Source organism: Platalea leucorodia (assembly GCF_965183815.1).
Source record: "Platalea leucorodia genome assembly, chromosome: 2".
Taxonomy (NCBI): Eukaryota; Metazoa; Chordata; class Aves; order Pelecaniformes; family Threskiornithidae; genus Platalea; species Platalea leucorodia.
Window position 1 is genome coordinate 98,439,226 of NC_138824.1, and position 13,992 is coordinate 98,453,217.

At 41.3% G+C, this 13,992-nt stretch overlaps 1 protein-coding gene across 1 annotated transcript in view; it reads right to left on the bottom strand.

The window, feature by feature from the left end:
* SH3BGR (SH3 domain binding glutamate rich protein) overlaps positions 1-11,631 on the bottom strand; it is a 29,268-nt gene extending 17,637 nt beyond the window's left edge. Inside the window, exons 1-2 of the mRNA XM_082334211.1 lie at positions 11,523-11,631; positions 5,427-5,612 (exon numbers count right to left, since the gene is read on the bottom strand). Coding sequence (XP_082190337.1) covers positions 5,427-5,612; positions 11,523-11,567 — 231 coding nt within the window. The 5' untranslated portion in view covers positions 11,568-11,631. The remainder of the gene's footprint in view (positions 1-5,426; positions 5,613-11,522) is intronic.
* Between the last annotated feature and the right edge of the window lie 2,361 nt (positions 11,632-13,992).

The following is a 13,992-nucleotide window of genomic DNA, read 5'->3' on the forward strand; positions in this document are numbered from 1 at the left end:
TCCTCCCCAGAGGAAAAGCAGCAGATGGCAAGTGTACTAAAAATCTCCCAAGACACATAGCCTTGTAGAACCAGACCTGAGGGCACAAGCAAGACGTGTGAATGACCAGATAAACTCCTTATCAGAAGAGGATACAACCTTCTATCATATCAGGTACTCCTTGGCAACTGGTAGTGTACAATGACATCCCACAGTAAATGTGATACCTCACAGTAAATGGAAGGTGACTTACCTTGCTTACACTGAGGGGTAAGCTATTAGGTATTTAGCATGGGGTAAAAGCATGACTACAGTGATCATGGAATAGTTTTTGTATTGTATATTTGAACTCTTTTACTTTCCTAATGGTGACTTGTTCACATCTCCATTCACTGAATGACCAAAGATAACTGTTCCCAAGGCAGGCAGGCAGAAAAATGAGCAGTAACAATTTATTTCAGGTAAGCAGTAATATTATATCTGTATGAGAAGACATAAATGGTCTAGGCAGAGGGTAGTGTTGTCATTTGTCTTTGGAATAAGTCTTTGACAAATACAGTGAAACGTATTTAAAAAAAAAAATACTCCATGAGTTTTTCTTTATGATGTGAGTGCATATACACATATACACGCTATGCTATCATCCTTTGTACGTCCACTGTGGAAATGCCAGACAGCAAAACAGCAAACTCCAGTTGGACATCAGCAGAAAGTTCTTCCCCACATGAGTGGTATGGCACCAGGTCAGAGTGCGCAGAGAGGGCATGGAAAAGCCATCCTTGGAGACTTTTGAAACTCAGATGGCCAAAGCCCCAAGCAACATAAAGCTAACTTTAAAGCTGTCCCTGCTTTGAGCAGCAGGCTGGACTACAGACCTCCAGAGGTCCCTATGATTTCCGTGTATTTGACTCCAGCAGTTATATGAAGCATCAAATAAAAGTCTTACCCAATAATTCAGAGATTCTTTTAAAAAAAATACATACATGGGTATTTTATTCTATGGATTTCAGTTTACAGAGAAAAGCATGGATTTCAGCTTACTGAGAAAACCAGAAGTTTACATTCCATTTCTTTCCTAGTTTTCTAGGGTTTTTTGTTAAGCAAAAGCAAAGACCAGAGCAAGAGTGCTCAATATATTTAGAAAGTGACACAGATGCAGACGTCTGTCTAGACATGAGCAAAAAAGCAGCTTAAGAAAAAGATCAGATAAGAACATAATTGCCAACGCTGATGGATTAGAATGGATACTTGAAATTGGTGCTATAGTCAGGCATACAAAATGAATCCATTTCTAATCTGTTTCTTCAAGCGGCAATACCAAAGATCTGAAAGAAAAATAAGATTCAAGCTATTTATAAGACAGCCCTAAGCTTCTCTGACCTCGCGGAAAAGCTACTCACAATTGGTATATTTTCATAAATGCATCTGTAAGAAACCTCCATTTTACAGTACAAGTTAGGAAGTGAAGCAGTTCGTCAGCATCAGCCGGAAGATGCAGAGACTTTTATGGATCAGCAGAAAAGCAGATTAGCAACAGGACTGCATTTACTTGCTCATTATGTCAGTCTATTCCAGCATGAAAAGGAACCCTCCTCACCCCTCCCCAGTATCCCCTCTTTCCTTACCCCCACCCTCAAAATGTCACTGAACTGCAGACAAGAGGATTGGAGAAGATCTCAAAGGACCATTTCTCCAAGGCAGGAACCACTACACTATTCCTGATAGGTGCTTCTCCAATCCATTGCTAATGACCTTTAATAAGATAATGAGACAATCCCCTGAACACTACATATTTTTTTCTGATGTCTGACTTAAACTTCCTTTGCTGCATTTTTTGCTCATTACATCTTGTCCACCTCCAGTGGGTGTGGAGCAGGACACATTTTACAAAATCCTAGAACCACAGGATAATTCAGGTGGGAAGAGACCTCAGGAGACCATCTAGTCCAACCTCCTGCTCAAAGCAGGGTCAATACTGAATTCAGACCAACAGTGAATTCCTCTTTGCTGCAGCCCTTAAAATATTTGAAGGTTGTCATGTTTCTCTCCAAATCCCTCTTTCTCAGGGTGAGGAAGGAAATCTTTTATCTTGAATTTTCATCTCCCCAAGGCCAGTGCTCCCAGGTCAGCATGCTGCTAATGTGTATACACATGCATATGTGTGAATGGGAACGAAACATGCAGGACAATCAATAGGAAGGGAAGTGAGGGAAAAGAGTGATCTCAGAAAGGAGAATGAGCAGAAATGAAATGTAGCAAGTTTGACCTAAAAACAAAGGACTACCTGGGAATGAGGAAACAAAGAAATCAGTAGGAAGGAGAAAGAGAAAATGTCTTACAAAAAAAAGAGGTGTAAAGAGCTTGACTTGTTTAACATAGCAAAATGAAGATTAAAAGAGGATGTGATTCCCATTTACAAATACATTGGACTAGAGCTGTTTAAGCTAAAGGTGATTTTTGTACACCGGGAAATGGGTATAAACTGGCTGCATATACCCAGCTACAAATTAGAAGGTTTCTAGCTGTCACAAGACTGAGGCCTTTGAAGACTCTACTAACAAGAGCAGCATATTTTAAAGGGACTTCCATGAATTCAGGATATTGGACTGGAGTCCATGACTCAGACAATTGACTTCTGCAATTCTCAGCCCTATTTTTAATAAAGTGGTTGAGGACAAAGTGGAACACAGGGGAAGAGTTAAGATATATTATATAAACCTTAAACAGCGTAAAACAGTTCTGGATTTCAGAACGATGGTTCTGTTGGACTGCACAGGTTATGCAAGAAAGTAGAATGCAAATCCCCAGCTTTATATTATAGACATGTTGCAGAAGACATCATGTCACTTGGAGGAATTTTGCACGAGTCTGCCAGCCCCTAGCCATGTTCTCAACCAGCCCACATAATCACACTTCACTCTCACTGAGCAGCTCCCTTAAGGCACCTTCACCTGAGGAGAAGGGTAAGGTTCATGCAGTGATAGGGATCTCCTTACCTTATTTATTTGGAAATAATGATGCTATAAATTAATCTTTGTTATGCACCCACTGGGATCATTAGCTATGAGCTTTGAGAGCCGGGTACATTAGAATTCTGGAGACTTTTAGACTAATTGTAAATTAAATTTAGTTTTTAAATCAGTAGCTGCAACTGCTTTCTAGACCCCTTTCCACATGGAGGTGTCTTTGCAAAGAACTCTTTCTTAGCTTAAATTTATTTCAAGAGGTAGATTATTTGGCTTCCTGAAATAGCTTCAGACATGGAGTAAAAACTGTGTACCTATCATTTACTGGCAAGGCTGACCAGCTGCAATACTTTGTAAGGCAATTACTCTTTAATTCATTATATAACTTCTCCAGGGAATATCAGCAATATTTATTGCAACATTGGCTGCCACAAAATCCAGAGTAAGATATATCAAATTATACTTTTTATTGGTGCAGACTGGATGTTGAAATGCACATGAACTCTAACCTACCACGTTCTCTTTTAAGATTCCTATATGAGAAAATGAGGAAAAATTTGCACTCCGTTACTCATCCTAGCAACTTTTGCTCTGAGAGCACTGAAGTTAATTCTGAAGACTTAGTGGCATGTAAATCCCTTCTCTCTGAAAACAGCCTTTGCAGTAGTTCACACTGGATTTGTGGAGTAACTTAAAACTGGGCTCGCTAGCTGGACAGAAGCCAACAATGTGCACTTGCAGCCCAGAAGGCCAACCGTATCCTGGGCTGCATCAAAAGAAGGGTGGCCAGCAGGTTGAGGGAGGTGATTCTGCCCCTCTGCTCTGCTCTGGTGAGACCCCACCTGCAGCGCTGTGTCCAGTTCTGGAGCCCTCAGCACAGGAAGGACATGGACCTGTTGGAGCGGGTCCAGCGGAGGGCCACAAAAATGATCAGAAGGCTGGAACACCTCTCCTATGAGGAAAGGCTGAAAGAGCTGGGGTTGTTTAGCCTGGAGAAGAGAAGGCTGCAGGGAGACCTTGTTTCAGCCTTTCAATGCTTAAGGGGGGCCTACAAGAAAGATGGGGATAGTCTTTTTAGCAAGGCCTGCTGCGACAGGACAAGGGGTAATGACTTTAAACTAAAGGAGGGTAGATTTAGACTGAACACAAGGAAAAAATTTTTCACGATGAGGGTGGTGAAACACTGGAAGAGGTTGCCCAGAGATGTGGTAGATGCCCCATCCCTGGAAACATTCAAGGTCGGGTTGGACGGGACTCTGAGCAACCTGATCTAGTTGACGTCCCTGCTCATTGCAGGGGGGTTGGACTAGATGACCTTTAAAGGTCCCTTCCAACCCAAACTATTCTATCTATGATTCTATGTGATCTGCGTTTCAGAGTACTTTGCAAGTTCATTTCAGTGATCATATCAGAGTACTTTCCAGACTACGTATTTCCATCCACACTATGAGAAAAACAGTCTCAGATATCTCTTTTGATTCGCGATCCTAATATTCATGTTGGTACAGTATTATCTGTCACTGATTTGAACAAACTCTCTCAAGAGAAATAACCTGTTACAAGCATACATGAAAATATAAAAGCATCTGATGAGCACTACGATTTCTGTTATGAAGACCTGGATGTTTATTGAATAAGCAATATAATTTCAATAATTCAAACTATGTATTAGAACTATTCCAGTCAACTATAATCCCATTTATTTTTATAATATAATGGAAAAGAAAGATTCCTGTTCACAGCCCCTGGTGCCTCCGACATCTACTTGACTTCCTAGCAGCCCAGATGAGTTTGTGTCAAACAAACAAAATATCAACACTCATGCAATATTAACTGAAAGTTCAAGATGCAAAGTGCAATACAGCTAGAGATAGCAGATCAGCCTTGCTATGAACCCGCTAGTCTTGAGTAGCTCGGTATTGTCAAACCACATAACTGAGCATTTATTACTCCAAGTGCAGCTGAACTGTCTTCATAGTCTACATTTGATTATCCTGAGATATTGTGTGAAGAAGCCATAGTATCACCTAGACAGTACTGCCTTTGGTCTTCAGGAGCTGAAGTGAGAGTGCAGGCAGAGAGCCAACAGCAGGACAACATGTGAGTGAGCTACACAGCAGGAGGTAGGAAAATGTGAGAGGAAAACACGGAGCTCCTCACAGGCAGCAAAATCCACGCCTTGCAGTGCACTCTGGGTCCTGCATAGGCTCTGGGTCTGCAGGGGATAATCCATACAGCCTGTTAAGCAGAGTTTCTCTAGTCAGTTTTCCCTCTGTGTGTATTTTTCTCCTAAAAAGGAATAATCTTTTGTTTCATTGCCTTTCTGTGCATAAAAAATGCTTTCTAAGAATTGTTCTTCCAAAGTGAATCTCAAATTGTTTTAAGGAGTTTGTTTGAGGACACTTCCTACTAATGGAAAAGAGTCACTTTCTGTGAAAGAAGGCTCTCTGAAGGTATTTAAATTTCCAAACAGCTTCTTACCCCACAATACTGCTCCTCATTGAAGATCTGTGGAGGGAGGGGAATTCCATTTTGAGGCTTTTTTTCACCTGGGACATTCTCTCTCATCCACTTCCTGTTGTCTTCATCACCTGCTATGTCCATTTGCTGAAAGTCAATTTTGTTGGCCTCTAAAAAGCCCACTACTTCTTGCTGTTTCTTTTTGATCTGGTTAGAAAAGAGGAAAAACAAAATTCCTTCTTTAAAATGAAAATTCTTTTCTAAAAGCAATTGCTATTACAAGCAGGACTAATGCAAGTACGTCAAGTTGGATCCACTACTCCAGTAGCCCCCAAACTTTTTGAAGCTGAGATTCAATACTGCTTCTCAGCACCCAGACTACTGCCAGTATTTTCCCCCACACATCCCCCCCAGCTTCTTCCTTTCCTCCCTGGAAGCAGTGATACCTCCATCGAAGAAACGAGGCTCAGCAGGAAGCCTCCTACTCTGTTCCCAGATCTGTGAGTGTGGTGTACAGATACCTAAGCTAATCCTGCCTAAAGTCAGCACAGGTCTGAGAATGTACATATTCTCCCCAGCATGTAACAGTCTCCTTTTTCCTACTCATTACATATGACATTTAGCTTTCCATGAGCCACATGTTTCTGTCCCTGTTCTTTAATGCTAGGCATAATTAAATATGAATGAAAGTTTGATGAAGATCCAGTACAGCTTAACTCCTGTGTTTGAATATTTCACACATTACAGAATGATGTTCCAGTTGGACCAAGAAGAACATATTACATACAAATAAAGCATGCTAAACACCGCTTCTGTGCCAGCTAAAATTCAGTCACGGCCCTTATTCCCTTTGATGCTAGTACTGTGTACACCTAGGATGCAGGCATCAAGCTTATAACTTCCACCTTTGCTTTGCAGAAGTAATACTGGCTATACTTCTCTACTGAAGAAATGCTACTCCTAAGCAAAATTTAAAGAACTTCCCCATTTTGTAGATCTCTAACTTTTCTAAGAAGAACTGTGAGGCCAAACTTTAGTCCTACAAGTACTGCAGCATTTGAAGCAAGCACTCTTTGGACCGATCCGTACAAATTCCCTCACACTGCTCTTCGGTCACAGACAACTAAGTTACTATCTAGCACAGTCACGTTCCAGATGTGACTCTCTTCTCCTCCCAGTTATGCTACTCCATGCAGCAAGTTACCGTCCTATGTAGACAGTAGCTAAAATGATGTATCAAGGTAATTTTTACATACGAGCCATCATATGATTTGAACCATGTCTTCCACAAGTCAGACATCTGAACAACTGAATTTAAAGTGACACCAAACTAGTGTAAATCAGCCTGAGACAAACAATGAGACGAGAAATAATTCATGGATTATGTATTTATTTCTATAATCTAATAAACCTGAAAAGCTGAAGTAGAGTGATAGTCTATTATATTGGAAGAATGAATTTTCATGATTAAGGATAAAATTTATTTTTCTTATTTAAATAAGGAAGTGTCTATCTATACAGCTATGCTTGCTTATAAAAAATAACAAACAAAATTCTGTACCTTTTTATGACAACAACAGAGGTTTATGGTGAGCTAAAAAAAGTACATCGCTTTGAATGGAACCACTAATCCAAAGTGTTCAAAAGCCATGCAGTTGACAGATCTCTATTTGCTTATTTATATTCTTATTTTCACTTTTTAAACAGAGGTCACTTTCTTAATGGCTATTTAGCTGCACAATTTCTTGCAGAACACATTTAGGCAACAGAAAGGATTGCTTGAGGGACACTTCATTGGAGGAAGCGGCAGGATAATGTTTGTGTAAATGGTTAATAAAATCTGCGTGAGCCAGTACTAAGAGTTTCACCACATTCTCTGAAAGCCAGCATACTCAAGTGCTGTCAGCTGCAATTTCAGCGTCAGCTTGTCTCTTTGGACACAGGCACTGAAGCAGATATGGCTCCTGGAATAGCTAGTGCCCCAGACAGATAGTGCCTCTGAGGAGATAATGGAAACTGAGCTATAGATTCTGTGCTCGCTTGCTTATGGCTGTAGTTATAACTTTTAGAATTAAACCTGGATAAACAATTTTTCTTCAGCTTGAGGTTCATAATACACAGGAGGCTCAGACAGCACCAGGACTGAAAGCAAAAATTAGGAGAGGGTTGTGTGAAAAATGAATGCTGAGGAAAATTAAAAAAATATATAATAATAAATAATATTATTATTATCTATAATAATAGTATTATTTATAATAATAAATTTTTTTCTTAAAAGTTACATGCAATTATGCCTGCATAAGGAAAAGGCAAGATGTTTCTCATTACAATAACAACAATAAACTGTGCAGAAGATGTACTATGTCTTGAGGCTTACAATTACTAGGGTTTAGGCAGAGCAAAAGACTTGGGATACATGCTAAATACGAAACCAAAAAGCAAGACTCTGCTGTGGCTGGCACTAGGTAGCTGGGCAACCAAAAGAATCTCTCCAGCAAACAGCACTCAGAGGGGGAAATCTTCCAGGACATAACAACACAGAGGGCATGCAAAGGTTTTCCCAGAATGGATGAGATTGCAGGAGCTTGTTTGTGCCCTCACTTGTGTCTGATGGCATGGGAAGAATTCAGATTACTTGGGCATAGATTCCCTGGAAAGTGGTGGTGAGCAGGATATTATTTCATTGATGTCATTTTCCCTTTCAACAAAGCTTAAGTTCTGCCATCCCTAGCTGCTAGTCCCTTAAAATAAGAAAAAACTGTTTTAAATAAATATTATCTAGCTAGAGTGTAAGAGCTACAGATAATATTAGTTTCACCTGATGCATAATTAAATATTATCATCTATATCCTCACAATCCAGAGCATTCATGTTGACCAGCTGCCTATGGCAGAAGCAAACGGTACTTAGTCAACAACTTACAGCAAGAGGAGCATTAATGTTGGTAGGCAGAGTTGCTGCAGCTTCTGGTTCTAACACCACATGGACAACCTATTTCTGATAATTATTCTTATTTATCACACTCTAACCTCTGATTTGACTTGAAATTGATTTGAAATTTGAGGTGAGGTCTACATATGGCTAGATTCAGAGTCATGGATGACAAACGCCTACCCTGTACTTCAGAGGACATAATTCAAATAGTCTACATTTTCCCCAGTCTTTCTGAGACCTACATATTCAAAGGTGGGCAAGTTCATAAAATGTCACCAAAACCACCGGGAATAAAAGGATTTTAGAGGTGCCCTAACCATGAGCAGCAGTAAGCAAGACTTTGGAAGACTTCCCTGGTGTAAGACACAAACCCCCTTTCTCCCTTGATTCATGGTACCTTAGAACCTTGCAGGGTATTACCCATTTCTAAACACCTCTGTGGCTCGTAATAAAATTATTTTATTTTTTTATTGCTTGCTTCAAGCCAAGCATTTAGTACTTTTTAGCGCTATAAATAAGTGTCTCCACTTCCGCTTGCCTTAATGAATAGTTCAATATCAGCTAAGTTTGGAGCAGAAAGGTAATAAAGCTGAAGTTATTTAAAATAAATTTCTGAATCATTGAGGGGAAAAATACAGACTGCAGATTTGCTCTAGAGCCACAGTGAATTATATCATTCAAGCATCTGATTCAGAGCACCAGAATGTTACTAGGTTCACTGCATTCACTTTTAAAAAGTATTTATTAACATGATAACCAGTTGCAGTTAGTAGTGTGACTGTGTAGTACATAGAATAGAAACGTTTTTCATTCTTTACCCATGATCCTCTGCTGATTTACACCAGAGGAGGATGGGCCCATCTTATTTTGAAATTCAAAATGAACAACACACATTTGATGGAGATCAGCCACATTGAAGAGAGCACCAGTGCTACTAGGACAATTTAGACTTCCAATTTAAGCTCTTTAGGGATTAAATTCATTCTTCTCAGGAAAAGCTGTACAAGGCTGATACAAAATTTATTTTTAATAGGATTTTAGTGATATATTGGGATTTGTGCTGGCTCCTTGCATGAGTGACTTTTACTTTATATATACCAAAACTCATTAAAGGTTCATTGAAAGGATACCTTCCATCCATTTTAATCACTAAATGTGGAAAACTACTCCAGCTGAACATTGTATTTACTTGGCATTGCGATTTAAGTATCACTAATCTGAACACATGCTGCCTTCTGAGATTGCTACAGCTACACATACACCCAACGCACCAGAAAGGAGGAAATACAGAGGCGTGTTGCCGTGTAAAGATGCCATACCCTTCCTTCCAGTATACATCTGGGATCTCACTAGCAGCTTTTGTGGGCTGCTAACATACAGTGGAAATTGGCATTAATAACCTTAAAACCTGTTACAGTTCACTGGCATTAGCTGCCTTTCTTAGCAGTAATAAACCACAGTAGCAATGCCTAACAGCTCAAAACGGCTGGATAAAGCTCGCATGTTGCTCAGTGTACAGTGTAGCGCACACATCCCTTCACTGCAGTCCAAGAGGAAAGGTGTTTGTTACAGCTGCTGGCTGGGAGGAGATACGAGGAATGTGTATAGCAGAGGAAAGATCTTGGTTCAGCTAGTGCTAAATACATGATACGCTTAGTTTTAATTGTGTAAGTGATCTCTGAATGTCAGTGTTCAATCAAAGCACTCATACAACTGCCTCGCTGAGCTACAGCCCCAATCCTATAGCTGGAGCGGCAACAGTTCGTGCCTGAGGCACACAAGACGATGATGGCCCCAACACACACATACTGAATGTCTGTGCTGGGATTTCAGTCACGGTCAGAACTTTCCCCAGAAAACGGATGAGTAGCAAAGGAGGCAGGGATGACTCTTCTTTGGTCAACGAGAGGAGACCAAAACAGGACACCAAACAGGAGCGAAAAGACTGCCAATGCACAGCGTGTGCCAATTTATAAAGTTAGTTGAGCAGTAACCGCTTGATTACAAATTACCAAACCTGCGGTTTCCAACCCCCTCTTCTTTTTTTCCATTGCATCTGAGGTTTCTTATAAAAAAAGGAATGCTACAATGTCAATAGTAAATTTAAAGTGTCAGGCTTAGCGATAGGCTGGCGAGACAAGCTGATGAGAGAACTGCAAACTTCCTCAGCCATATTCCAATTTGAATTTTAGTGAATGACCCCCGCTTCATTTTCTAGAGGTGATGGCCCCATGAACAGGGCGTGGTTTTTGGAGCTTTTCAACTCTGGAACCTTCTTAAAGACATGGCACTGGTGTCAGAGAGGCAGAGATGTAGTTACAGCTATGTGAAAGCACCAGCCAGTTTGTTTAGCCGTGTCACTGGGAGTGAGTGACTGCCAAAGGAAAACTGCAATCTGAGCTCATCTGGGAACTGGATATAAAAGGAAACAGTCCTTTCCCAGTTCCCACCTCCCACAGACTTCCAACCTCTCTACTATTCACATGCCCTTCCCTTCAGCTGATCCACTATGCTGACAGCTACCACAGTAGATCTCAATACTAAAAATCATCAGTATAGCATTTCAAGAGACACACACACCAAAAAAAAAGCCACAAAACCCAAGGGGAAAAAAAACAACAAAAAAACCCCCAAAAACAACAACAACAACAACAAAAAAAACCCAAACCAAAACAAAACAAAAAAAACCCTAGGGAAAGGGAGGGGGCTGGGGAAGAATTTTTTTCTGCATAACTTTATTCAGCTTGCTTTGGCTCCAGGCTCTTTCTTAGACAGAGTTCCCCTCTTGCAGGAGCAGTGTCCTAAAGTCTCTTTTAAAAACAAATACATTAATTTCTACTGCAAACAATCTACCTTAGCTTTTTTGCAAATACAATATACACTTTTTCCTCCTTCAGTGAATTTATATTGCATATACTTTTTCAAACAGAAGTAAATCTATTAAATGACAGATAATTTATATGTAAATTTTATACCTGTAGTAAAATCTCACATGCAAGCAAGCCTGCATTAATAGGAATTTTCTACATCTTGAGTAGCTTTCAAGAATAAGGTGCGCAATGCAAACTAGAAGAAATCCAGTGTTTTTTTCTCCATGCAAACTCAGGTTGTTCTTGGAACTTCTAGGCTAATTTACCAACCTGATCCCAGCAGAAAGAGGAGTATGTTAAATGAGACACCTACCGCTGTAGACCCCGAAGATGTGGCTACAAAGACTTTGATCACCATGTTGACAGTGATGAAAATGAATCAGCAGAGCACGCCTGCTGTCCACAAGTCACCACAGTCCCAAGAGGAATCCCAGCGTTCTTCGGCAGCTCCTGGGACAACCCTGGTCCTAAATGGATGCCCCCACCCAGCAATCCAGCAGCTTTGGCCTCTCCCCGGTGTCCCGGGTTTTCCCACTCCATTGGCTCTTAGGTATTTCGGGACGAGGGGCCAGTAGAGGATTGGTTAGTAAGAGGAGCCATAGCGAGGGGTTTGCACCTGCCCCTGGCCTTATTGCATTAGATTGACAGGGTGGCAGTCCAAAAAAGGCAAAGGAGAGTAGTGCACCAATGAGACGGGGCTGGAGAAATATTTGGGAGAGGGGGAAGGGACAAGTGAGAAGGGAGAAGGGACAGGGAGCAGGCAACTTAGTGCTGGGGGCGATCACAAAGCTGTCAGGTAATGTTTAATGTTGCATGGGCGCTGTCACAGCTACCTCCTGCATAAAAGAGCTTGTGCCCTCTCCCTGACCGCAACAAGGAGGTTTCGGAGTGTAGCTGCAAATTTTACATTATAAAAGGGGAAGGAGGAAGGGGAGGGCAAGGGGAGCATAGATGCAGAAGTAATTATAGCAGAGATCATATTCAAATAAGCGTCGGTTACAAACGCTCTCAGCTTTAAAGAATTCAGATCATCATCCACACTTCAGGGCTCAGGGACTTCTCTGAAATAAATATGTGTCAGTACATTTCCTAATACTGAGGAGGGTGATTTGGCTGATTCTATGTATCCAGAACCTATTCTTGTATTTTCTCCTTCTTTTTGCATCACCAGTGAAAATTGCCAGGGCACAAGGTGTAAGAGGAGGTTCAGAATACTTGGTAAAAAATATCCCATTCTACTGTGTTATCCAGGATGCTCTTTTTCCATCTGGTTGCCGCCTTCTACCCCAGAGATGGTAACAATTCAGTGGCTGCCTGCACTTATTTGCTTAAGGAGGTCTCTGAGCATGAGAGGTATTTTAAGAATGTTAAATGGTAACAGATTACTTTGAAATTCTAAAGGCCAAGTTTGTTTCTGCTGTGAGTAACACACCACTGAGCTCAGTAAAGCTAACCCAATGTCAGAGGTGAAACTGGCCTAGGTTTTAGAAAGTGTTTACACACATTTCAGATGTTAAGATTGAATATAGCAGTGTCCAATCCTGAAAATACTTAAAATGGAATATAATACTTTCTTTCCAAGATTGATTAGGTACAACTGAATGCACAATAGTAAAGATGCTCTTGAAAGTAAGTTTTTTGTCTGTGCAAGCCATTATGTGAAGCTGGAAATGCAGTATTCCATGTATGGAACAGGGATCCTGAAAAACCTCACTGAAAACTAAAAATAACAGTATGGATAGTTTGCACTGTTTACTGTGGCTCACCATCTGTCATTTCTTTCTTCTTTTGAGAGGCAACAGGAGGTCCAACAAAAAGAAAAGCCTGTTAGAATAGGGTATTTTCAGAGTATTTTTCTGTAAAACAAAAAAAAACCAAACCCACCTTAGTGCAAAAACATAAATTATTGCCAGAAGTTGTTACATATGCTTGTTTCTCAGGAGATTTTGTATGTAATATAGCCTAGTAAATTCAACAGCAATGACTGGCCATTTGGAACATACCATTTCCAAATTAATTTATTTGGTTACAAGTCCTCTGAAGAAGTACAAACAAAGGATGCAGTGGTCATTGGCTTCAAAGCGTACTGATAAACCTTGCAAGTATAGCGATACTAATAATTAATACTCAAAGCGGTAAATATTTGCACCATCAAACATCTACGGTCAGGACTGGGACAAAATTGCCTATTAATGCTCTTTCCTGTTCTGCTTTACACCTGAAATGCCCACTGAACTACACAGGGAAAAAACAGGATGCTTCCCAAAGCCTCTGCCCACCTAGGCCTTGGCAGGTGAGGACTTTAGGGCACGATTCCCATTGTGTCCAACCATGAAGAACAATATTGCTCCAGCTGCTTTCATTCGTATGGGAGTTTTCCCCTTTTTCAGCATAAAAATCTTTTGGGTAAAGCCGAACCGTGAGTTTGGAGCTTGTCGGGTTTGGCCTGTGCGCTCTCAGGGCGCACACCGCGCCACTCGACATCAGACGCCATGACACGAGATGAGGTGCCTCCACGGGCACCCTGAGGCTCCGCGGCCTATAGCTGATGGCGCAGAGGGACCCGCTGCCTGCACACCACGTTGTCAAAGTCCCATGAAGACCCCGGTGGGGTACAGAAATATAAAAGGTGGAAATATATAGGCAGACGCCTCTGCAGGGTGCGGGGCGAGGGAAGGGGGCGAGGGGGCGGCGCGGGCGGGAGAGGCAGCCGCGCCGGCTGCGACTACAGCTCCCAGGGTGCCCCGCGGCCGCCGCCTGTCCCCGTGGCAACGGCGACGCGC